The 27,944-nt window shown below is 35.4% G+C and overlaps 1 protein-coding gene across 5 annotated transcripts in view; it reads left to right on the top strand.

Annotated features, from left to right (window-relative positions):
* Positions 1-27,944, top strand: part of HisT (Histamine transporter) — a 111,304-nt gene that overhangs the window by 21,455 nt on the left and 61,905 nt on the right. For 3 of the 5 annotated variants that reach the window (XM_067776955.1, XM_067776950.1, XM_067776953.1), the window contains exons 2-5: positions 18,980-19,441; positions 21,531-21,642; positions 23,429-23,531; positions 23,636-23,764. In XM_067776955.1, the coding sequence (XP_067633056.1) occupies positions 19,351-19,441; positions 21,531-21,642; positions 23,429-23,531; positions 23,636-23,764 (435 nt within the window). In that variant the 5' untranslated portion in view covers positions 18,980-19,350. Of the gene's footprint in view, positions 1-5,476; positions 5,604-16,739; positions 16,857-18,979; positions 19,442-21,530; positions 21,643-23,428; positions 23,532-23,635; positions 23,765-27,944 lie in introns of those variants that run through there. The other 2 variants (XM_067776951.1, XM_067776954.1) reach the window with 2 other exon arrangements.

Raw genomic sequence — 27,944 nt, 5'->3', positions numbered from 1 at the left:
AGGTTTTTCAATTGGAAGAAAATTTTTTTAAGCGGGGTCGCCCCTCGGCAGTGTTTGGCAAGCACTCCGAGTGTATTTCTGTCATGAAAAGCTCTCAGTGAAAACTCATCTGCCTCGCAGATGCCGCTCGAAGTCGGCATAAAACATGTAGGTCCCGTCCGGCCAATTTGTAGGGAAAATCAAGAGGAGCACGACGCAAATTGGAGAGAAGCTCGGCCTTAGATCTCTTCGGAGGTTATCGCGCCTTACATTTATTTTTATTTATTTAGATGGCATTTAGCAATTCCAATGGTGACAGACCTTTATCAAAATTTGCTTCGTAAATGTGTTTCAAGTGAATTATTTCGCATTCTAAGCTTTGAGAAATGTCCTACTTGTATTTTTCGACAAATTTTGCTGCGCTCGCCCGAACCGTAGTTTCATCCATGTCTTCAAATTGCCACAAAAGGGAAAGCGTCTCGCTCAAATTTTTTAAAGCTGCAAATCGTTCAGTAATGCCAGTGGTTACCGAATCAACGATCAGCAGGAATGTATTGTTTTTAAAATCAGACTGTGAATCATTCGTAATCATCTCATTTAAATTATCTTCAGAACATCTTTTGGGTTTTCTCTTTCGAATGCCCGGAAACTTTGGCGAGATATTCAATTAATAGCAATGGTTTTGAATTCGTTTAAAATTGTTTTCCATTGGTTCCTGATCAACTTTAAATTAGCTAATAAGGCATCTAGATGTCGGACCTCAACATCTATGGTGGCGTCGCTAGCTTGGAGGACCATGTTTCTTTCATTAATGGTAGTCAGTATTTTGAACCAAATTGAGGACAGCAAGATAGATTCGAACTTGTTGATGTACATGAGAATGCCAGTAACATCGCCGTATGCTTGATCAGTCAAATTTGGCTTTTGGCTGAATGCCTATGAGCATTTTTTTTTTGAGGATGTCCCATCGTTGTGGAGTGCTGCTGAAAACAGTAAAACATTTTTGTAAAACTCCGAAGAAAATAATTGCAGCCGTACAACATTCTGCAGCATCTTACTTACTTACTTAATTGGCGCTTAACCGTCTAAACGGTTATGGCCGTCCAACAAGGCGCGCGAGTCGCTCCTTCGCTCCGCCAACCGGCGCCAGTTGATCACACCAAGGGAGTTTAAATCGTTTTCCACCTGGTCCTTCCAACGGAGTGGGGGCCGCCCTCTACCTCTGCTTCCATAGGCGGGTTCCGATAGAAACACTTTCTTGGCCGGAGCATCATCTTTCATTCGCATAACATGGCCTAGCCAGCGCAGCCGCTGCGTTTTAATTCGCTGGACTATGTTGATGTCAGCGTATAGCTCGTACAGCTCATCATTAAATCTTCTTCGGTACTCGCCATCGCCAACGCGTAGAGGCCCATAAATCTTTCGAAGAACTTTTCTCTCGAACAATCCCAAAGCCGCTTCATCTGCTGTTGTCATGGTCCATGCTTCTGTCCCATATAGCAGGACGGGTACGATAAGTGACTTGTAGAGTATGATTTTCGTTCGCCGAGAGAGGACTTTACTTTTCAATTGCCTACCTAGTCCAAAGTACCATTTATTGGCAAGATTGATTCTTCGCTGCATTTCAGTGCTGATGTTGTTGCTAATGTTGATGCTGGTTCCCAAATAAACGAAGTCTTTTACTATTTCGAAATTATGGCTGCCAATAGTAGCGTGGTTGCCAAGGCGCATATGCGCTGACTCTTTGCACGATGACAGCAGGTACTTCATTTTGTCCTCATTCACCATCAAACCCATCTTTACCGCTTCTTTTTCCAGTTTGGAGTAAGCAGAGCTAACAGCGCGGGTGTTTAGGCCGATGATATCAATGTCATCAGCATATGCCAGTAATTGCACGCTTTTATAGTATATTGTTCCAGTGCGGTTAAGTTCTGCAGCTAGTATAATTTTCTCCAGCATCAAATTAAAGAAATCGCACGATAGGGGGTCACCCTGTCTGAAACCTCGTTTAGATTCGAACGGCTCGGAGAGGTCCTTCCCAATTCTGACTGAGCTGATGGTGTTGCTCAACGTCATTTTGCACAGCCGTATAAGTTTTGCGGGGAAACCAAATTCAGACATAGCGGCATATAGGCAGCTTCTTTTCGTGCTGTCGAAGGCGGCTTTAAAGTCGACGAAGAGGTGATGTGTGTCGATTCTTTTTTCACGGGTTTTTTCCAAGATTTGGCGCATTGTGAAAATATGGTCGATGGTGGATTTACCAGCCGCACTGATAAGGTCCAATCAGCCGGTTCACGGTGGGCTTCAATCTTTCGCACAATACACTTGAAAGGACCTTATATGCGATATTGAGAAGGCTGATTCCACGATAGTTGGTGCATTTTGCAGTATCCCCCTTCTTGTGGACTGGGCAAAGAACACTTGGATTCCAACCGTCGGGCATACACTCTTCCGCCCATATTTTGCTAAGAAGCTGCTGCATGCGCCTTACCAACTCCTCGCCGCCGTACTTGAATAGCTCCGCAGGCAATCCATCAGCACCCACGGTCTTGTTGTTTTTCAATCTGGTTATTGCTATTCTGCAGCATCAACACCACATAAATTGAGACTGTGGTTTGCACAAGGCGAGTAATCAGCATTCGAGTTTTGTCGAGAATGTGACGTAGTGCTCCGTTGTAAGCAAGTATGGCAAATTAGATCAGCGATTTTCTGACCAGTTTTTTGGTTACAATTCACGGAAGCCAAAACCGTTCTTGAATTGTAAAACTTGTTGCTTTCGAACTGAAAGGCATTGCTACTGGCACTCCATACTAACCAGTCATGCTCCACTTGCTCTCATTTTAGCAAGATTCTGTTTAACAACGAGGTAGGAAATGCCTCGTCAAGACAATCACGTGGAAAAATAACAAGACACTTTTGATGAACTCTATGAATTATTTCGTTGACATCTTCAGATCGCAAAAACTCATTATTCACGGTACCGATGTCGAAGTCGTTGAAATAATCTGGGCTTTGATACAGAGTTGGTGGTATTGTTGGAAGACTTTTTGAAGATGAACCTTCTTCAGTGTCACCACGAAAACTTTACGATTTCTGATTCATGTAAGCATAAATTTTTGTTTGATGTCTTTATTGAAAGACTCCTGAATTTAAAAAAAAATGTCTTAGTACCTCTAAATCGCGGGCTCCTTGAGAAACTGCGGGCCCGGGTGAATCCCCCCCCACCCTCTCGACGGGCCTGTATGTATATTTTTATAGTCCTTTGTTTTGGCTTCAGTGTTTTGATGTTTTCAAACAGTTTTCTTTGGTGTGTCTTGCCCTATATTTTGAGAAATATTCAAACAAAATAAATTAAAAATGTTTGACGTTTTTTTGAATATTTGTTTGTACTTGTTATTGTTATCATAAAAAAGCTTACATGAAAATGCACAAAAAATTACAAACATTTTGTCTAAGTTCAAATTGCGACAGATTTAACGAATGCGAATTTTATCGGCAACGGCTACGATTCTTAATATGCAATTTAATTTATTCGGAGTGATATATTTATTTGTGGATATCTGACTTTAGTTTTAGCCATTTGGCGAATAAAATATAGCATTAATTGCCGAAACTTTATGTCACACCAAAAATTCTCATTATCACGCTCAAATGAGGGGAACAAGTGCAGAATACATACATTTGTTAAAAAAAAAAATAAAAAATCGGACTTTATAGAGATTTTTATGTTGATTCCATCGGTATATTTCTTTTTTGGTGCAAATGAAAGGTTTGGGGGTAATTCCAGGTCAAAAAGCGAAATTTTGAATTTTTCAAATCAAAATATCTCCGAAACTAGTGGATAGATTTAAAAAATTAAAAAATCGAAAAATAACTTATAAAAATACCTTTCATCTGATGTATATATACCTTTAACTTTTCTAGTCTTTATTTACCAAAAATTTGTAAAAGCTCTTTTATGCATTCCTGAACGAGCTGATATTACCTTATAACTCTTATGTTTATTGTTATGTTAGCCGATCCAACAGCGGCTGCGCCATGCACAGTAATTCTGCGTAGAACACCTTTCTGCATAGGCGGCCTTCGGCCGCGCTTATAAAAAATAACCCTGGGATACGCCATGCCATGTCCGGGTGTGTGGTATAACCGTGGCTACCGCCACGTTGATGTCCTTCTGCGTAGTGGCGCACCCTTCTGCTAATCTAAGTTAGCAATCATTTTCCCATAAAAACATAATTTTATTAAAGAAATTTCTTCTAAATATAAATGTTTTATATATCAAACAAAACCTCGTTTTATTACCTATCTAAAGACATTACAATTTCAAGATTGGCTCAATAGTTTCAAAGATATTTTGTTTTAAAAAAATGTAAAATTTACATTTTGACGTGGAATTACCCCTATAGTTATTATTTGCACCAAAAAAAAATTATACGGTTGAACTCACCATAAACACCACTACCGATACTCATATAAATTTTTTTAATTTGACAAATGTAAATATACATATATTCTGCACTTAAGCCCAAATGATGCTGAGATGAGGTAAAAACATAGGTTTTACTTCTCATTTTTTCCAGCGAATTTTAAGAAATACAAATACAGCTCAAAGTAAGAAAGGTAAAAAAGTCTACAACAGGGGTCGACTGCCAGTACATGATAAACTAAAAAAATTGCCTCGTTTGGTAAGAATCAGTCATTTTATATTACAAATCCATCACGTACTCGCTACTCAATCTATTGGGTGTACAAGAGAGTAGTAAATAAGTTCCTCTCTCTGCAGAAGTTGCAAGCTTAAGGCTTACTTCTTATCCAATTGTTAAAATAGTCAGAGTCGCTCTTCCCTTAACGTAGGCAAACTGGTGGAACGAGCCCTGCATCTGCGAATAAAAGCACAGAAGCTCTGCTAGCTACATACGTCTTGCTATGAAAATGGGTGAAGGCGCTTCGACCCAGAGAGCATTCCTATCGACATCCGTGTTTGCCAGCAGAGGCACAGAGACCTCTACTGAGTTGAATAAAACAGTTGGAGGAAGGGTGCTTCTTTTAGATATAAAGATACTATCCTAGAGGGTACTTCTACAAGGTTTAATGTGTTCATATCAATCGTTCCCGAGATGGTCGGGCTTTACCCGAACGTACCGGATTTATATCCGTCAAAGGACCATCAACATCGAGAACACCCCAGAACCTTCGTTAATACAACAGCAACAACAGCAAAGAAGGTATTGGTACCGTAAAGTCCTTTCTACAATTTCGGGAGTGCTTTTGCCAATTATACAATAACAAAATTTATATTACGTCGTTTCATTCTTAATAGCTTTTCGCAGCCCTTCGTGTTAAGTTTGATATTTTTATTTTGTTTTTTTTATAAATAAATAAGAATATTTTTTACTCGCTTTGAATTTTCTCGTTTTTTGTTGTTGGCTCATACAAGCTACTCATATTTAGTTTGTTCTTATCAGTCTCTGTAATCGACATTCAGACGCGTTGTTGGTGTTGTTGTTGTTGTAGCAGTGCTACAGACGTGTCGATGTTGTTGATTCAGTTGAGTTTTATATGGGCTGTTAAAGTATATTCTAAATTTAGTATGACATCAAACGTCTACCTTAAATATAGCACAGGTGAGTGAGTGCGCGATTAAATTGCGCTTGGAATCGGTGACAATATTCATGAAAGAACCGCGAAAACCGATATTCTGCCGGGTTTTTTTTCGTCTGTATTACACATAGCAGAAGATAATTAAATATAACCGCATATAAAATAATACGGAAGCTATTGTACAAAAATTTATATGTGAATAGTGACAGCCAAAATAATATATCCAAGTGAATTATCTTAAGCGAGATAAAAACCGCGGTCTGAATGACTCTAAGTAAAAGCTTTAATTTTGCACAAAAAAAATACAATTTCTTAAATTTCACGCGTAAAGTGTGTTCGTTGGTACTATGCACATATCTCACGTTTCATTGTAAACATATCTAAATGAAAGTTATAATTTTTCGAAATTTTATGATACCCGAAAATAGCCGTTTGGTGAGATTATGCTCCAGGGGACAAAGTTAACCGGCATACATAACTGCCTTTGAGTCTCCGTTTTAAATTTAAATTTTCAATTACATCTGTTCACCATAAAGCGCGAGACATGTAAAATGTAAAAAACTTACGATCAGCGCAGATTTTAATTGAATTTAATTTGTTTTGATTTTCTTCAAAACTGCGATTTAATTTTGTTTGAATGTTGTTTTGTGCAGATTAGCAAAGTTGCAGTTTATGACTTGGGCGTTGTTCGGCGCGTTTAGATTATCTTAACTGTGACTGAATTTGTAGTTGGTTTTCATTTTCACTTGAATTCTTGTGTTTACTAATGAGATACATAGTGGTCTTTAGTTAACAATTTACTCATAATGAAATACATATTCTGCAATAATCGCAATTCAAAATTCAAATATACATATATGCACGTACCCACTGCACTGTATATATGTATATATGTACATACATATATATATTAGGGTGGTCCTTATAAATCAAATTTCCGATTTTTTTCTAATTTTACCAACTCAAAAGGTAATACCAAGGACGAAAATACCACAGTTACATTTCGGTCCCGATTGGGGACGTTTAAGAGGTGCCGCATAGTGTTTAAAGTTCATGAATTTTAACCCATGCGCGATACTACTTAACCATTTCCAGTCGGGACCAAATAAGGTACTATCGATTTTTGGTTCTCCATAGAGCAATCTTTGTTTTGAATCGTGAGCGACACCCTTTAACCTTGTCCAATCGTGACCAAAATGTATATCTGATATTTTTGACCCAGGCCACGGGGTGCCTGAACTAAGTTTTAATTCGAAGTCAGACCACCTCAGATATTTTTTCGGATTCCTGTTTTGTGAGCTAAAATAATCTCAGCTATAGAATTTTACGAAAATTCCCCGATCGCTTTTGTAGAAAACTGCATTTTGGTGCATCATCATATAACTTCAATTGTATTGTTTGAAAATATAGGTGCAGTGAAATAACTCCCAAATGAAATAACTTCCATGAAATAACTCCCAATGAAATAAGTCCCAATAAAAGTGAAACAACTCCCAACTTTAATAAATGAAATAACTCCCAATATTTGCCAGTTATTTCATAAGGAAACCACAAGCCCCAGAGAAAAATGAAATAACTCCCAAATCAAAATTTGAAATCGTATCTTTATACTATATAATCAGTTACAATGAGATTCGAAAAATACAGCAAACTATTATGTACATATGTAAAAGTTACAATTACAAGAAAACTTGAATAGTGTCGTCGAAGTAAACGTAATTTATTTTAAAAAATCGCATTTTTTTATGAAATTAACATAATTTATTAAAAGTAAAAAAATAAAAGGAACAAGTCTGCGTAGAACACCTTTCTGCCTAGGCGGCCTTCGGCCGCGCTTATAAAAAATAACCCTGGGCTACGCCATGCCACACACGCGAACTGGGCATGGCGTAGCCCACGCAGAATTACTGTGCATCGCGCGATTTTTTATTCCAAATTTTCTATTTTTTTGTAAAATAAATAAATAGAGTTGAATGAAAAAGGTCCATTTCCTCGTTGGTACTATTTAAAAAATTTTCATTCGTTGGAACAATTTAAAGCAGCTGGTACCACCAAGCAAGCAGTGAATTAGATAAAATGGCTGTATGCTTGTTTTTGCGGAAAGTAACAAATAAATCATTAAATTTTACAATAATACGCAAATTTAAACAAATGAAAATAGTTGATTGTGGTTTTATAAACATTATAAAGTGTACTTATGTATAAAATTCTTGTGAAAATGTTCGTATGTAGATAAAAAGTGATAGTTATACCATGGTAACTTTAACTACGAATTACTAGTAAATTGTTAATAACAATTAAAAATTACTTACTGATTCTCATTGGGGAACTCCCTGAGAACCTATGTGCAAAATTTTAAAGTTCAAACCCCTTTGGCTTACGAATAAAACCAATTGGTCCCTTAATGTATAGCCGACCCATAGAAACTGTTAAAAGAACGTCAAAGTTTGATAAAATTGTATTTTTAAGAAAACGAAATAACTCCCAACAAAAATGAAATAACTCCCAATGCCGGAATTACAAACAACGAAGTAAGTCCCAATAAAAATGTAATAACTCCCAATCTCAAAAAATTATGAAATAACTCCCAAAGAAATTTTTTTGGGGATTATTTCATTTTGGAGTTATTTCATTATGAAATAATTATCAGCAAAATTTATGAAATAAGTCCCAATGAATTGGGAGCTATTTCATAATGAAATAAGTCCCAATTTATATGGAAAATATTTGGGAGTTGTTTAATTTTTTTTTTTTTTTGGAGTTATTGCATTTGGGAGTTATTTCACTGCACCGAAAATATACTATTTTCTGTCATCAGAAATGTGACATTTTTGCGTTTCTAAGGAGGTATAATTTGTAAATTTGTGTTTTGAAATGTCAGATAAAACCTTACAAAATATATTGAAAACTCAGTGCAGTGCATCACTTCTTCATTTCGTATAACGATTTGCTTGACAATTTTGGTAGCGTGCATATACCAAGGATTAGTGAAAATAATACACAGTCAATTTTTCTTCCACCAAAATACGAATTTCAAAGATTAATTAAGGTTTTATAGTTGTTTCATATGAAGACGCAAAAAAAGAAATACAAAATTTTATTTTCGTTTGTTACAGAACCAATATTTTTTGCTTAGAAGTGGTCAGAGTGGAATGTCTCAGCGAACTTCAATGTTTGATCACTTTTAGGCGAAAAGTATTGGTTCTGTAACAAACGATTTCAAAAGCTAATAAAATTAAAAAAAAAAAACAAGAGAATTTTATACTGCTTTTTTTTCTGTTTTGTTTGAGGACATACATTCATAGCCCATGCAGAATAAGCCAATATATGCATCAACTTATATGGGGGTTTTTGGCCCACAACTCCAGAGTTTGAGGGTATATTGGAAATTCTAAATACATACGTGGGGAATATGTGCTCGGCTAGACCTACAAATTATGGTACATGTCGTCAAGAGTATATTTTCACTGTCAAACAATGCAATTGATGTTATATGATAATGCACCAAAATCCAGTTTTCTCAAAAATCGCTCGGGGAATTTTCGTAAAATTGTATAGCTGACATTATTTTAGCTCACAAAACAGGAATCCGAAAAAATATCTGAGGTGGTCTGACTTCGAATTAAAACTTAGTTCAGGCACCCCGTGTGGGATTACCGTCACCGGAAAAAATTTTGTTTTCATTACTAGGGCCCACCGTAATATATAGGCATATCTTCAAAAGGAACGTGCACTTGTACTTACTTTGAAAAGATTAAATTAAAATATACTGTTATTTGGGTAAAAAAAAAAAAACAATATGAAGTCGGGCGATGTTAATCGCTTATCATATATCACAAGCTTACGAGCGTCGCCTGCAATATTCACATTAGACCGACCTATTTGAAAAATATTAGCTCCAATTTACTTTCACAGAAATAAATAAAGCTAGTAGAATCAACAAATCGGGTTTGTTATTCTTGAATTAACAGTTTTTCAGCAAAATTGATCACATTATCGTTAAGTCAACGCAGTTTTTTTGTCCAGAGGACAAACTTGTATGATCATTTCAACAGAAGGAAAACTGTTGGTCTAAAGTTAACAATATTCTGTAAAAATAACATATTCTCATTCAATTACAACGGTTCATGCAGAATCAACAATTTGCGCGAAGTTGACTCAACATCTATTTGCGATGGATACAAATTTACAGAAATATCGGTCGAATTTACCCGCAATTCGAGTGATTTAAAGGTTTTTTTTTAGTGTTCGACCGATAACTCCACGAACTTTCATGGGCAAATGTCAATGTTTAGTATTCATAAAATAAAATTAGTGGTCTTGCGCGGTTTTGAAAACAGTTTTACGCTAGATATTTATGATCATCATTTTGGTTTTCTAGTGGCTGTATTACGGAAATACATACCTACATCAGAACTTTCTTACTTTTCTTCAAGGTGCCATCATATTATTTTATTTTGTCTCTATTAAAATTGTTTTTTTTTTTTTTTAGATGATTTTTCAATTACAGTTGCATATTTGTATATTTTCCGTTTCGATAAAAAATATTTTCTTATCCGGAGCTTCATCTTTCATTCGCATAACATGGCCAGCCGCTGAGTTTTAATTCGCTGGACTATGTTGATGTCTGCGTAAAGCTCGTACAGCTCATCATTAAATCTTCTTCGGCACTCGCCATTGCAAAAGGGTAGAGGTCCATTACTCCCAAAGCCACTTCATCTGATGTTGTCATGGTCTATGCTTCTGCACCATATAGCAGGACGGGTACGATAAGTGACTTGTAGAACATGATTTTCCTTTGCCCAGAGAGGACTTTACTTTTCACTTACCTACCTAGTCCAAAGTATCATTTATTGGCAAGAGTGATTCTTCGCTCGATTCCAGAGCTGATGGTATTGGTTGTGTTAATGCTGGTTCCCAAATAAATGAAGTCTTTTACTATTTCGAAATTATGCTGCCAACAGTAACGTGGTTGCTGTCTTTGCTCGATTACAGCAAGCTTTTCGTTTTGTCCTCATTCATAATCAAACCAATGTTGTTGTTGTTGTTGTAGCGATAAGGTTGCTCCCTGAAGGCTTTGGGGAGTGTTATCGATGTGATGATCCTTTGCCGGATACAGATCCGGTACGCTCCGGTACCACAGCACCATTAAGGTGCTAGCCCGACCATTTCGGGAACGATTTATGTGGCCACATTAAACCTTCAGGCCATTCCCTCCCTCCCCACCCCCAAGTTCCATGAGGAGCTTGGGGTCGCGAGAGCCTCGTCTGTTAGTGAAACAGGATTCGCCGCGGATAGGTGAGGTTGAAAATTGGGTTTGGAGAAGCTATATATTGCGCTGGCTACCTGAAGGGTTGCGCTACGCAGCCCCTTGAATCTGGTATTTTAGTCGCCTCTTACGACAGGCATACCTACCGCGGGAATATTCTGACCCCTTAACCCGCTGGGGTATAGTCAGGTGGTGCTCTGAGATGCGGTGCGACACCTCCCAGTTGAAAAGGTTGGCCGCATCCCTTAATTGTGGCAACACAAGTCTGAAATTACAGAAGGGTTGAAGAAACTGATTGAAATTTGAGCAATAATCAAACCAATCTTTTCCGCTTCTTTTTCTAGTTTGGAGTACGCAGAAATTACGGCGTGGGTTTTCAGGTCGATGTTATCGATGTCGTCAGCATACGCCAGTAATAGCACGCTTTTATAGAATATTGTTACAGGGCGGTTAAGTTCTGCAGCTAGTATAATTTCTAGTATAATATCCAGCATAAAATTAAAAATATCGCACGATAGGGGATCACAGCTGTATAAGTTTGCCGCTGAAACCAAATTCAGACATAGCGGCTAATAGGCAGTTCCTTTTTGTGCTGTCGAAGGCGGCTTTAAAATTGGCGAAGATGTGGTACATTGTGAAAATCTGGTCGATGGTAGATTAACCAGGTCGAAGCCGCACTGATAAGGTCCAATCGGCCGATTCACGGTGGGCTGCAATCTTTCGTACGATATTAAGAAGGCTGATTCCTTTCTTATCGACTGGGCAAAAAACACTTAGATTTCAATCGTCCGGAATGCACTCGTCCGATCATATTTTGCTAAGCTCCGCAGGGAATCTATCAGCGCCCGCGGTCTTGTTGCTTTTTAATCTGGTTATTGCTATTCTGAATTCGTCATAATCGGGTGGGGAGACATTAATTCCATCATCATCGATTGCGGGATCGCGTTCATCATCCCTGTGCGGTACATCGCTGACTTCAGTTAGGAGAGCACTAAGTACTCTCTGCCCATCGGTATCACGGGAACTGCTGGGTCTAAAGAGACATTAGACCACTAATTTTCCTCATTAGAGTGACAAAGGTTTGTCAAACAGCCAAGAAATTTAATTCCCCGAAACATCCTTTAAATAACCAAACAGTGACCATTCACTCTCAGAGAATTGACAATTTAATTTCGTTCAAACGAAGTATTTGGTATTTTTTGTTGTTTTTTAGGGAATATTATCATTGTCACTGTTGTTCTAACAAGTTGAGTATATTGATTCTCGTAAGAACTTTCAGTGGCACTTTTTGAGACGCTAACAAACATTTTGAATCAAAGACATAAAAAATTGGCAATATTTTTATTCAAATGGGTCGGTCTAATATTCTTCATGCATCATTTCATATTTGTCGTCTCCTCAAACGTAGCGCCTCGGCTCGAAAACACGTTGTTTTAATAAGCTAAAAAGTTAGTCTAAAACTCGACAAAAAAGAGCGAAAAATTACACATTTCGATCGGTTGCGATGATTCTGCTCTCTTTATGCAATTCCGTATAAAACAATTGTACGAAGTAAACCGGTTTTCTGCTTTACATGACAAAAACAATGATAATATGCGAATCATTTGTGTTTGGAGTTCCTTGTTTTGGTCTCCCAGCAAATTATAAAATATAATTGACTTTGAATATATACAGCAGTGTTCATATTAACAGTAGTGCTCTTCTTGAAAAGGTATTAAAAGCAAATATACAAAATAGGCGCAAAAAGATGTTTGCAATGTTTGGCCGTGCCCTGACCCAGCTTCGAACTATCAAGTTAGATTTACCTACTAAAGGTTTTCATATAATCACTGCTAACTGAATTTGTATATCATTGGCTGTGTTTTTTTTACATGTATATACAACTGCTCTCACGGGAAAGAAACGCTTATCAGCTTATCATCACTAAGATAATGACACCCATCCAGCGGCAATTATTGAAGACCGACTTGCGACATATGTACATAGGTAAATAACTCGATAGAAAGCGGGTTGTTTTAAACAGCGGGGAAATTTCTGGTCATAGCGTATAGCAGAGATGATAAATGGATTTTTTTTTCATTTTGTACTAAACGATGAAAAAAAAATGTACCAAATCATCCAAAAATGTACCAAAAGTCTTCAGATGTGAATTTGAACCAAACTGGAGCTATATTCTGCTTCTTTATCCAAAAACTATTTTTAGTCAGGAAACTTTCTAAGACAAATTAAAAGTAGCATAACAGGGAAATATGATTTATGAAGAAATACTTTTCCAGTAAAAATAATAAAAGAAGTTTATCGATTGAAGCGTACAATTATGTACATATATAAAAACATTTCTTTCTTGAGTACCAGTAAGGAACATAAAATTAATATTAAAAAAAAATAACAGCTGCATTCAATGCAAAAACATTTCATAAAAACATTTTAGGTACAAAAGATTTAGATTCAGGTATAAAAGTTGACAAATTGTCGCCTACATTTATACTAATAATTCATGTTTCAATCACTACATTAACAGTTCTTCTTCTTTAAGTTCTTTAAATACCTCAGTTTACAAAAAGCTTTTTTTCGTATCTATATTATGACATAGTTGTCATTATAATTCTTCCCAAAAGCTGCATATATTTAAATTCTTGAACTTTTTAAGACTCTCATGCTCGGCTAAAGCTCTAAATTCAGAATTAATTTTCTCCATTTTATCAAATGCAGACTTCGGAAACAAGTCCATAACTAAAGGCACAATACTATTTGTTTAAAATACTTTCTGGTGAAAGCTTTGCAGCCCACAACAAAGTTTTATCATTCAAATTTACTTTCTTTAATAAAGTACTACAAAATTGTATATAAAATTGTTTAGCACAGTTCTTAAATATGTGTATGTACGTCATCTTTTTCGAAAAGGTTGTTTGATAGAATAATATCCACATTAACACCGCAGCAAACTTCATCTGGAGTTAAATGATTTTCGTCTGAATCAATATCTAATATCCAAATAGGACTGGAGTCTGAAAAAGATTTTTTTTATAAAATTTTTAATTTGGTAATAAGTAAATGTATGCGAATATCTTCAGACTGCATTTCTATATTCACATTATTTATTTCATTTAAAATATAAGAAAGAAATGTAAAATATACTTTATAAATAGGACTTTGAAAAATTTCAGATATAAGACGAATATTTTGATTACTACCTTTATTTTCAAATACGTAAAGATTAAAATAATACTTGAGGACATCCCATTGCTCAAGAATTCTATCTATGACTGCTTTTCAAGAAAGCCACATTGTGGGGGCGTACTTTAGTATAACATGAATTTCTGTACCGAAATGTTCTTGAAAACTCTGAAAGTCTGCCCTCCTAAGGGGGCTGTTAAAAAATGATAGTTTACGTGTTTTAAAAATTTATCAATTTTTAAGAGTTTGTAAGTAAAAACTCATACAAATAAACAACATTGGTTAATTCGTTGTAGTTCTATAAATAGAACAAAACCAACACCAAGATTCTTTGAAAAACCGCCTTACCAACGCATAACTTTACCATATGGTGCCATACGAAGTATGGCCTATGAATAAAGAAAATATGCAAAGAAGGAAATTTAGATAAGGTTTACAACAGCTAAGGCATGACGTGGCTGAATGCGTTTATAACACTTCAACCATCGTAGGAGTGCGGGTTCAAATCCCACTCCCGGGAGAAAAGGCTTTTAAGAGATTTACAAGGTATAATCGAAACAGCTGTCGCCTTATCCGTCCTGATGTCAAGTTGTTTAAATTTTTCCCAAATTGTTAAATAAATTTATCAATTTTGTTGGGAAATATGACCATCACAAGTGGCCATTGAAGCTAAATTCAAAATGTGACAAACACATCATTAACATGCAGATTTGGAACAACTTGCTTCAGCCTTGCTGGCACTCCGCTTTTTGCTCCCATCATAACCGAGCAATTGTCGGCATTGAAACCAATAATTTTTTCAAGTGGCACCAAATGGTCTTTCACAGATTCAATAATGGTATTAAAAATACCCTCCGTGCTACTATCGGTCAAAGGTATCAAGTCTAAAAATCTATCAATGCACTTTTGATCAAAAATTCGAATCGAAACTGCCAAATTTTTGATATACGTATATCAGTCGTTTCATCTATTATTAGAGAGTAATAATTCTTCTACAAAATGAAATTATGGATTTATAATTTTCTGGCTCTGTTATTTGAGTTATTATTTTCTGTACATTAATTCTATTAATGCAAAATTTGTTTACAATTTTAGAATCAGTTATGCTATTATTCATAACCATATTTAAATGATCCATAATTGCAAATGGCAAATTGTGCTCGGCAACAAAACAATTTAACTATATATCGTCGCCCGCTTGTCAGAAGCATGAATGTGCCAAAATGAAAATGTTGGAAAATCGAGTTTCAAAGTTTATTGCTCTCTCAAAATTAGAAGAAATAGTTTCTAGTGTAAAAATGTACTTATATATTATACTCACACTATGCTCTTTTAACTGAGATAATTGTTCTGCTCGCATCCCTTCTATTCTCCGAGATTTGGCATATTCATTTTTCTGGCACAACAAAAATTTAAAAAGCTGATATATTTTTTGTTAACACATCTATACAAAAAAATTAAAAGTAGTCCGGATTAGGTTAATCTGCTCATGCTTTCTATGCATTTTGATGCGCTGAATCCGAATAAGCTATAAGAATTGGCCCAACTGGTAATGGTATGGCCTTAACCTCAAAGGACGTAAAAAAATCACTACAGATTGATTTTTATATAACGTTAGGGCCAAGCCAAGACCTGCTAGGCCAATTCCGTTGGCGGATTGGGATTCGAAGCATCACAGTACTTGGGAAAACATCCGCGGCTTTGACTTATCGAAAGTATGTATGTAAATGAAAAAAGTTACACATTCAATTCAATTTCATATACACTAATGTGTTTTTATTTAAGAACTAGTTCTTATTCTCATCATACCCAGAATCTTCTGAAATGTTGGGTTCGGGAAAAGCGTTGCCCTCAAGATTTTTATAAAAAGAATGATATAATTTTGGTATAACCAGTTTTTCACACAATTCTTCCAAGTATTCTAGTTTTGATTCGGGAAGAGGCAACGGCTTCGAATAAACCGGTTTGCCTTCATTTAAACAACTATTATTTTTAGTATATTAAGCTATTAAAAATTCTTCATCGGTGTAATTTTTTTTTTTTTTTTTTTTTGGAGAATACCAGGCACCTATACCCGAACGAGGGAACATACGACTATGTGCTGTTCTTATTTTTTTCAAAAATTGTAAAAATTGTTTAGCCATATCAACGAATGTGACATACAATATGCATTATTCATTTTTCTGGCTCAACTTTGTGTGACTGAATTGTACATTCGTGAAAATAACATTGCAAATTATTGGGGTTTCCATGTACGTAGGAAGCTCTAGATTTAAGTAGAACATAGAGAATCTAAAGGGTAATCCAAAGGGGCCTCTAACACAAAATCGGAAAAATTACACATTCATGCTTCTGGCTAGCGGGCGACGATATTTTCTCGAAAAATTAAAAATTTGTTTTGTACATTCAGAGCTGCTTTGCAACGGACTTGAAGCGTAGCGCTGTATTTTACAAAAATGTACTAAATATGTCAATGTAGTACCAACGTACTTTCGGGAAGCGAAATGTACCAAAAAAAGTACAAATGTACCATGATTATCATCACTGGTGTATAGCCTATAGCTAAGTCAGTTGCGACACATAGTGGACTCTCACACTTTCCGAACATAGAATTGGAGAATAGGGTTGAGATAAAATGGAGATACACATTTCAGTTACAACCGAGTTTGATGCATGATGAAATTAGCAGTACTAATTTTCTGCGCAACAATTTCATAAGTGCAGATAAAGTTACACTTTTAGCAGTCTATATAAAGTTAAAGTGCATATGTATATAAATGTAAAAAACAAAACACAACTATTGTTAAACTACAAATGAGGACAGGACGAAGTAATTGCTGTCACTGTTAATTTGATATAAATTTGAGACTGTGAAGGATTTCGTATATTTGTAAGCCATCATTTAAAGCAAAAAACAATCCCAGCTTAGAAATCAAACCCTTGCCAAGAAATGCTACTTAGAACTGAGTATACAATTGAAAGGTAAAGTCCTCTCTCGAAGAACAAAAATGACGTTCTACAAGTCGTTCATCATACCTGTCCTGATGCTTGGTTCCGAATATTGAACGGTGTCGAGAGAATATTAAATGGCTCTTGGAGTGTTTGAGATAAAATTTCTCCGGAAGATTTATTGTCCTGTCCGTCATGCCGAGGGCGAGTATTGAAGGAGGTATAATGATTGGTTATATGATCTTTACGCTGACGATAATGCAGTGAGTAAAAACCCAAAGGCTTCGCTAGCTAGGTCATGTTATACGAATGGACAAAGACGCTTTTGCCAAGGAAGTATTTCATTCGACACCGTTGTTTGAAAGCAGAGGAAGGGGAGACATCCACTGAGTTGGGAGCGGCAGATGAAGGAAGACTTGAACTCCTTTGGTGCTCCCAATTGGCGTCAGTTATCGCGAAACGGGAATAGCTGGCGTGATTTGTTACGAAACGGCTAAAATTGCTTAGGCGGTTAAGCGCCAATTAATGATGATGTAAAACTATATGAAATCTCTCTCTGTCAATTCTTTTTTAGCTATGTAAGTAAGTGTGACTTTTTTTGGCGGGCGTCGTGGTGTGGTGGAAGCGTCCGCCTACCGCACCGAAGATCCTTGGTTAACGCCCCGGGAAAAGCAACATCAAAATTTTAGAAACAAGTTTTATCAATATTAAATAATATTAAAAAGGAGCACTACGCAAACTAGAAGAGAAGCTCGGCCTTAACCGTATTCGGAGGTTATCGCGCCTTACATTTTTTTACATTTTGACTTTTAAAGGAACATTTTGATTTGGTTATTTTACTCAACGAATTGCTTTGAAGACCTAAAAGAGGTAGTGCCAATGTAAACTTTGGTGTTTTCTTAGGAGTTTTATAAGAGTTTGAATTTGTTTGTTGTAGAACGATTATTTTCTGTTTAACACGGGATATCTCAGCCGATTTTCATTGGATTTGTTATTTTCTCCATTTAACACCGAAACGACTGCGATTTTTCTATGATATTTTTTCATACTCTACGTCACACGGGACAGACGTGTTAATAAATTTGTTCTACCCTGAAGATGATTGCCGTAGTGTAATTGAAATATATCGGTTTTTAAAACGAAAAAATCAAAGGTGTTCTATTCATGAAGCACGGACCTAGAGACAGCAAAAATTACATATTTTAAGCAATAAATGTCATGTGTAATATACAAAACACTTTTGCTACAGAAAAAGAATTATTGTTACTGATATATGCAGTCAAAGTTATTTCATTATGCCCCTAAGCACAATCTGTCTATAAAGTCAATTAATGAACTAAAGTTGATCAATTTATAAGTAAATCACATAAGCCTTATAATAAATAAACTAATTTTTTGCCACTTTAAAGTTAGGCACATTAAAACACTCAAATAATTAATCGGTCTGTTAGATACACTAATTTTTGAACAGTCTATAAATCAAAGTGTGAATCACGAATAAAATAAAAGTACGCATACTCAATTCTGGCTTGTATTATTCAATTTAGTACCTACAATTTTATCAACGCTAATTTAAAATTTACATTGTTGAGTTTATTTACCTAAATTGCTTATATTTTCGCATAATTGAATGTGGCATCATTTTTAAATGCCTTATTAGAATGCCACAAATTGCATTAATCAACTCATTCAATTAACTTACGCGTAAATGAACTCGTGCCAATAATGAAATAATAAGAGGCTGGGAAAAAAGTACTTAGGCAAACAACAAAAAATAAGCTATTTAACATTTTAAATAGTGGGAGTTAAATAATTTTGACGAAGGTCACGTCAATGGACATGGGAAGGGCATGAGAAAGCAGAGATTTCAAATAAAAATTTATTAGAAATCGCCAACAGAATTTTTATTTTAAAATTTGCATAAACATTTATTTATTTCTGAATGTATGAAAAACAAATAACTAAAGAAGTACAATAATGTGTTTAATATTTTTGCAATTTCAGTTTTTCTTTCGGCTCAACTGAAATCCACGCAATCTGCGCCGCAACGATGTCTTTACTATAATATTTAGTTCACCATCCGCAAGAGGTTGAGATTGAATTACTAGTAGATGTAACACGATGATTCACAGAATTGAAACCGAAAATTAGGGAAGAGATCAATAACATCGTAAATACTTACATATCTGTTTTAAATTTGAATACCACCGAGCAATAAATACATCACACACAACCGTCCGTAGTTCAGCAAAAAAATGCTGCAAACATACAGAGTTTAACAATGTTTAAAGAGAAAGGATAATAATAAAAGAAAGCAAATAAAAAGTAATAGTAGTAGCACAAGTTTGTAGGAGGTGAAAAACAACACAAGCAAAATGACTATTACTGAAACAGATTTGCGTCCAGCGAGATTTACAGAAAGTGAATATTCGGTTGAGCAGAGCACCGACACAGGAAAAGGAGATGGTAAGTGTCTTACAAATTTCTTGTAGTCCTTCAATTTTAATTTTTAACATACGGGTACGTACATTAAACTGGGGCAGTTCCCATGCGAAATAAAACAGGTAAAAACATCGCCTTCAAAATCATAATCATAATTATGTTAATATTTTTGATGTTTTCCAATATGAATTACAGACAAATTTGTTGTTAATATCAGGGCAATCCTCTCGCTCTAGGAAGACTAGTAAATGTAGAAAATATTCCACATTTTCTAGACCAAATATACAGCACTTCGAGAATGCTCTTATGCTTCCATCTGAAACATTCAAACAGTTTACAAAACTGCAACGCACAAAAATTTATTGTTTTTTTTTTCCTTTTTTTTAACTAAACATTCAGTTTAAACATTTATGTCACATTTCTAAATTTTCTATTAAAGAAAATGTAAAAACCTTGGACAGTTTTTGATAAACGTGTGTAGATAAAGAGAATACCCCTCTTGTAACTGAATATGAACACTCGATCTTTTCTAAGTGAAAAGTTCTATAATTCCTTCTAATGTCGGTCTGACCGCCAACGCCCAGAAAACGGATATGGTCTTGTTTACTGAGGTATAAAATCCCAAATTAGACTAGGCCTAAGCGAAGGGGGATGGCCCTGCAGAAGAAACATTGTACAACATATCTAGGAATCATTCTATACAGTAAGTTGTAGAAGCTCATCGTGGAGGAGATAGCGAAAAAGGCCTCTACGGCATTTTATATGTGTACAAGAATACTGGGGTGTACGTGGGGTCAATTTCCCTCTCTATCTCATTGGGTATTTACAGCGATTGCAAAGCCTATCCTATACCATGGAGTCCTTCAAAAAATAACCGACCTCAAAAAATTAGAAGGGGTATGCAGGCTATCAATGCTCAGCAGTACAGGAGCTCTGAAAATAAACCCAGCGGCTGCATTGTATGCTATTCTGCACATTCCACCTGTACACCTGATAGCGAAAAACAATGCCTCGGGGCAACTTGAGCGCAGGCCACACAGCCATAGTTGTAACGCCATCAAATACTGAACGAACAGAGTACCTGATTCCGTTCCTGTGCATCGAAGGGGCACTTAGAGCCACTATAGAGGTGGATAGTTGGCGCAAGGTGGGAAGGACTTGGGTCTGTGGTATACTGTGCTAGTCGGTAAATAAACAATTTCTTCAATCTGCCAGATCACTATAGTGTTTTCAGGTGGAAGAAGTCGCCGTAACCAAAGCAGTAGAAACAGTGGAAGAAAATAGCTTAAGCCGGAGCGGCCACAGTTTTTATGACAGCCACGCAGGAATTAAGGCAATACTCTCGCACAGCACAGCATCTAAAAGTGTATTAGGAAGTAAGCAAGCCCCTGCGACAGGGCAAAGTATACATCTATATTGAGTCCCAGGACATATGGGAATAGATGAGAATGAAAACGGATGAGCTGGCTAAAATGGGCGCATTCTCGAATCTTGCACCGTAGATGTCCCAATATTGGGCGAGATTAAGACAAGTCAAGATCTGCACTAGATCGGTCAAAGAGGAAAGCTGTGGACCCAAGAGCGTGGCTGTTAACCGTCGAAGATCATGTGTAGGTCCTACAATTTTAGACTAAAAAATGTACCCTCATGATTAAAAAGAGAGGACTATAGGCGCAGTGATAGCAGATGTAGTGATAGCAGATGTAGAAAGTATGGGTTGGACGAGGAAACGATCGTGACCGTTTTTTGCTCGTGCCCTGCGTTTGCCAGGCTAAGACTACAGCATTTAGGAGTGATACAGCTACCAAATCTAGAAGCAGTAAGTGGCGTAGGTCATAGAAAAAAGCTTGCACACCTTGCCAAGGGGACGGGGTTATTTTATGTCATACTTTTTGATAGGGTTTGTCAGTTTGGTCGTTAAACTCCTGGGTTTTTTAGACCCTGCACTTTGTCTCTGAAGCTCTACAATATCTTCACTATATTAAGAAATTGTAATTTTATTTCGTATGGCTGCGGCTTCGTGACCATATGTTAAAATTCGGTCCTAGATCAAGAAAAAGATGTTTCTACCTCCAATTTATACATTGAATATAATTTATGTATACTTTTGCAGGAATTAAAGTTTACAAACAGCGCTGGGTCGTATTGTTCCTGTTCGTTTTCTACTCTGGCGTAAATGCTGCACAATGGATTCAATACAGTATTATTAATAATATAATTGTGAAGTAAGTATTTAATTTCTTGTTTTCCCTCTTCCATCTTGAACTAAAATAACTGCTAAGTGGAATGTCGTCTTACATCGTTAGCGATTTCTCGAAGGCTCTATCTGAGGGAATTTTAAAAAACGCACTTTTTCAGAATTTGTTTAAAGAACGCTCCACCCGAGAATTTTTTGATGAGCTTAAATTTTGACGGCTTTTCTCCCGTGATAGAGCAAAATAACGTATCTATTTTTTTGAACATTGCGGGGAATTAAGGATTTTCGTAGAAGTCCAGATATATCACAAATTATTCCAAACAAATTTATAATTTCGGAAAGCCTAAATTTTAAAGTTTTCTATGCAATAGGGGCTAACATTTTTGGTTCGTAGTTTTGGATCAACAACAAAAGCACAAAACTTGCACGTAACTTCTAAGAAATTGTAACAAACATACCCTTCATACGCTTAAATTTTTTGTGTTTCAACAAAAGAACGTAACTCCAGATATTTTAAAAACGACTAAATTTCAGAGTTAATCGCTGTTCAGGCAAAGAAAATTTAGACACATTTAGAATAGCTTTCAAGTAATTTTCTGCCCGAAAGTGTAATATTTGCAGCAATAATAAAGATTGAGTAAAAGTTTTTCGTCTGGACTCCGACAACTCGTAGCAAGACAAAAACGTGTAATTACGAGTTACGTGTTTCTGTTCAGCCACGGGAGGATTAAGAAAAAAAGTTCCTCGGATGGGGCATTTTTGGAAAAAGGATTCGAGAGTTGTGCCTCGGCGTTTGCGAACTGACAGCTTAGATAGGGTGATGTACGACGAGGCAGTCGATTTATGGTTAACAAAAATTTATGGCTTACAAAATTTTGAAAATAGGCCAGGGTGCACTGTGCAAACTTTAGTATATATGTAGGAAAATTTAAGTCCAAACCAGGGTTGGGCCTGTAAACTGTTTACATTGTTTACAGCAATTGTTTACATGTAAACAATGTAATTGTTTACAAGATAATTGTTTACGTAAACAATTCATTTTTGTAAGCAATTGTAAACAATTCATTTGTTTGCTTTTTTTATGAGTCAGAAACACTCTACTACTAATTAAGCATTTTCACTATTTTTCAAACAGTTTTCCAAGGTTGTAAAAAAAAAATAATAAAAAAATACGCTTTAATATTTAGTATTTTAATATTTTTTATTCATTTTCACTGTCCGATTCTTCATTTTTTTGGTCAATTTTTATTTTATAATAAATAAAAAAGTAACTTTTTTGACCTTTCAAATCGATCTGTTTGAATTAACAACAACAACTTGACAGTTTACAATATAAGTTGAAATGACATATGCTGGTAAATTTTTACAATTGTTTACATTATTTACAATTGTTTACAATGAAAGTGTAAACAATCCAAAAAATGTTGTAAACGCACAACCCTGGTCCAAACTAGTACTATAAAGTTTCAACACTCACTGGTAACCAATGGCAAGGCACGGTTATTTAATAACGAGCGCTAATATTCCAAAATCCGCCTGTGCATAACTGCCCAAATATTTGATGGGATAATTTTAATATAATTGTTGCCTCGTGATTGTTGAAGTTACTGCTATGGACGATAGTGGCAAGTTGAAATAACGCAGATTTAATATTAACAAAATTGCTCAAAAAGATAGAGAACTAACCAAGTTGGACATCGATTTCATACAACTACAAAAACGGTGACCCTTTTTTAATTTTAACTAAGAATACTTAACTATTATTTATAATACATAAATGCGGTATAATTTTTACTTTACTTTCACGTTTACAGATATTATGGCATTGGAGAAAGTTGGGTTAATTGGACATCAATGATTTACATGATTGTCTATATTCCATTAATTTTTCCTGGCAGTTGGTTCCTTGACAAAATGGTATGTTTTTACTTTACTCTGCTACATATTTGTTTAGAAAAGCTTTTCTCAGTCCAATTATTTTAATTGATTACTAATAACAAACAAAAAATTCTCATTGCCAGGGTCTGCGCATAACAGCACTTGTGGGCATTGTCGGCACCTGCATTGGTTCATGGATAAAAGTGTTTTCGGTGCAACCAGACCTTTTTTATATCACCTTCATTGGTCAAACACTGGTGGCATTGTCACAGGTGCGTATGTGCGATGACATTTCACATTTGTTTGAAAATCTGAATGCCTTTGTGACTTATTTGGTATTATAGGGCGAATTAATGGTGACTTATAACCATAAAGCCATAACCAGATAAATCAGCTGATCGAACCTACCTTATGGAAAGGAATGTAATCGATTAATGGTGCCATACCATAACGCTAACGCCATAACCAATCAATTGGTTTTTGGTTTCTCGCCATATCCATAACCTAAATATATTTGAGTTGGTGAATTTAATAACTTTTTTTAGTTTTTCTTCATTGTTTTGGATACGTTATGACTAAGAGACTTCTTTTTTGTAGAATATGTTTGTAATTTTTTGCGTTTTCTTCATTTTTATGAAATTTTCACGATTGTTAGGTTAAGGCACCATTAATCGATCACATTGAGATGGTTATGGATATGGGTATGGTTACGACTATGGCGTTTGGGTTAAGGAAGTTTAATTTGGCTTTATAGAGTGGTATGTGTATGTGAATGTGAGTGACTGTGACGCGTCACTGCGTCATATAAAATCGGGCCCTAATTGTGCATTCTCGTTGAAGCGAACAGCCGCGGTTAACAAACATGGCCCAGTACCTATATGTGTATGAGTATATAAAGATGAGCGAGACACATGTGCACACATACATATATTACTAAATGCAAGCACCAGTGTTACCAAGTTAGCCTTTTGGAGGCTAGATTTAGCCTTTTGTTTTTGCCTTTAGCCTCGAAATTTTGGGTTTAGCTTCGTGACTTTTTTCTAGCCTTTTTTAATCCGAATGTATTTTTAATAATTTCTAAAATAAAATAATTTCAATAGTTCCTGTGAACACCTAATACCTAATAATATGAGTTTTCTACAGTGGCGAAAACTTATAACTATACAATGGAAAAATGTACACTCCACCATGGAATTTTGGTCGGAAGTCCGAGAACATAAAAATGCATTAAACGAACCACGTTTTTTAGAACTTGTCGAATTCATATTTAGTTTTTTAGTATTACCACTCAGTAACGCGGAGGTTGAAAGAATTTTTAGTGGGATGAAAATTCTGAAAACTAAATTAAGGAACAAACTAAAAATTAAAATGCTTAATGCGCTGCTTAATATTAGATGCTCGTTAAAACGCTTATCTAAATGTTGATTTTGAAATTACCGATGATCTCATATCTATGGTAAACAGCCAAACTTTATACACAGACTTAAGCTCTTCAAATTTTTCAGACGGGGAATACTTTATATAAATAATTAGTTTGTAATATTTTTTTTGTGTATATACACATATGCAATCATTTAAAGTAATTCCATGTGATAGTCAAGGAAAATGTGCCTGATATGTTTTGAAACAGGAAGTTGTGCTTAAGTTATGTTTATAAGTTTTTATTTACAAATATGTAAACTAAAATATAAAAACAAAATTTTATGAATTAACCAAAAAAATTGCTGGCCTTTTTTTAGCTTATTTTTTTCAAAATTTAGCTTTTTCTAACCTTTTTTTTTGCCAATCTAGCTTCTTCTTTTTTCATCACCTGGCAAAACTGGCAAGCACATTGCATTAGTTCTACATGCACACACCTTTCGCACAATTTTTCAAAATGACTCTCACTCCATTGCGGTGCACACTCAATGAGGCATAAACACAAACCATAAGCCGCGTAGCATTTACGAGCGCAGGAATCACCACAGTTGCTTGGCTTTCAAGTGCATACACACACATTTGCATATTTATTAACAATAACGCAATTTTCATAGTTAATTGAGGCAATATATTCAATTATGGTTTTGGAAATACAAAGTCGTTCTTAATCACTTTTGTGTGAAAATGATTTTCAACGATTAATACTCAATTTATTTGTAGGCAAAAATAATATTAAATACTTCCGATGTATGTTGTTGTTGTATTAACGACAAAGACACATCCCGAAGGTTTTGAGATAAAGATTGCTGAGGGGTCCACCCTCTGCAATAGGAACAATTTAATGATGCATACCACAATCCGAAAAAGAACCCAAGTTAGCCCAAACTTTAAGCTTTAAGTTTAGCTATCTTTACATATATCTAAGTGTAATTCAAATGTGCTAATAACGAATCAGTTTTATATGAAATTCCTTCCCCAAATGTGATATGATGAGGGGTATTCCATCGTCACGGGTGGGACACTTGTACGCATAATTGCATGCTTGTTAAAGGATTTTAATAAATTTTACAAGTTATTCCTAGTTAAAATATAGATTTTGCAAAATGTCGTCAATTGTTAATGCACCAATTAAAAAAAGAACCGTAAAATTGCCACGAATTTGGAAAAAAATTAATTTTAAAAATTGTCACGGGTGAGATAGAAAACAGAAGCTATTCTCTAGTCAAATAAAGTATTAGTTAATTCATTTTATGTAAATATCTCCATTTGCACTGACATATGTGGAATATATTAACACAAAATTAGCTTACTTTCAGTTTCTACTTTTATAATAATAATTCAAAATTGTAGTGTCACGGGTGGGACACGTTCGAACTGAAAGTACTTTGAAAGCTTATTTACCATAATTTATAGATGCCAAAGGTTCCGAATCGGACTCGTTCGATGATTTACCATAAATTAAAGATGCCAAAGGTTAGAATGATCCTCTTGACTACATCTTTTTAAGAAATGGTGTGACTGAACCTTGTTAATAGCGAGTACATCGTTCCATCTTCGGTCAAGTATGATTCTGTTAGCTTCAACCTCTTCTTCAGATAAATGCATAGTCTCAATATTCTTTATAACCTTTCTAGCAGTTAACATGAAATCTATAGCATTATTGATATCAGCCTTACGTTGCCGTACTTGACTCCATACCGACCTCTTCACAACGGTGCCAACTGCAACCACTGCTCCTTTTCCATGGAAAGTGGCGAAAAAATAGCACTCTACCTGTACATTAAAATCTGTAGGCATATACCAAAGGTTCGAAAGGGTATGTTTTTAAATTGTGATGCTGCACCATCAGAGAACACTTTAATTGTTTTTAGTCCGGGAATGTCATTTTTTAGTGACAAGATAATCTTTTTTAAGCATGCATACACAATAGACTGGGCAAAAAAAAGTTGCTGATATCCGCCCCTAAATTTAAAGATAATGTTGGGAGGGTTTCGGAAAATTTGTTTTTTTTTTTTTTTGATCCTTCGAAATACAGCCAAAAAGTTTTTTTCGTTGTAACTTGGTTATTTGACGTCCGATTTTTAAAACTGATATATCATTATTTTGGCCTTGAGAAGCTTCACATTTCCGTTTAATGTCGTTTTAAGCTATGAATTTCGTTTTCACATGATGAGGTCAGCTAACAAAGTTGTATCCCCCCTGTTGTTTCGTATTTACAATAATAACACTATGCGAAAAAATCTATTTTTTTCTGGGTATTGGACAAAACCCATTTTTTTGTAGAGATTGAGGCTTAAGTAAACAAAGTACTATCTCCGTTTTTCAAAGTTAACCTCCAAAAAATAGATATCAGCTTTCGAAGTTTGATATTCTGCATTTCGAAATTTTATTTTTTTTGTTAACGTGTTCACCAAATTGAGAAAGGAAAAATGTGGGCGTGGTCCGCTCTTTTCCCTTATTTGAAGGGCTGAATTGTTTTAACAAAAAAATTAAATTTCGAAATATAGAATATCGAACTTCGTAAGCCGATATCTATTTTTTGGAGGCTAACTTCGAAAAACGGAGATAGTAATTTGTTTAGTTAAGCCTCAATCTCTACAAAAAAATGGGTTTTGTCAAATACCTAGAAAAAAGTTGATTTTGTCGCATAGCGTTATTATTATAAATACGAAACAACAGGTTTGACTCACTTATTTACTTTGACTTCCCCTATTCATGATATTTGGCATATCTTTATTAACTTTTCAATAATAATTTTTCCGCCAAAAATATCATGAGTTTCAGGTTTAAGTATAATAAGAATCAGGCAAAATAACAGTTGCAATAAATATTGAAAGTGCTATAACGTCTTTGTTTATTATTTTAATAATATGGTTTCAAAGCAACATTTTCTTGAATTTTTAAATACTTTCATTTGGTAAGGAAAAAAGGATACTTTATGGGGAGGGGGGGGGTACAAATTTGTTAGCTAACCTAATCATATGAAAACGACTTCATAGCTTAAAAGGACATTAAACGGAAATGTGAAGCTTC

Source organism: Eurosta solidaginis, chromosome 3 (assembly GCF_040869045.1).
Source record: "Eurosta solidaginis isolate ZX-2024a chromosome 3, ASM4086904v1, whole genome shotgun sequence".
Taxonomy (NCBI): domain Eukaryota; kingdom Metazoa; phylum Arthropoda; class Insecta; order Diptera; family Tephritidae; genus Eurosta; species Eurosta solidaginis.
Note: the sequence above shows the minus strand (reverse complement) of the source record. Positions and strands in the feature narration are given on the sequence as shown.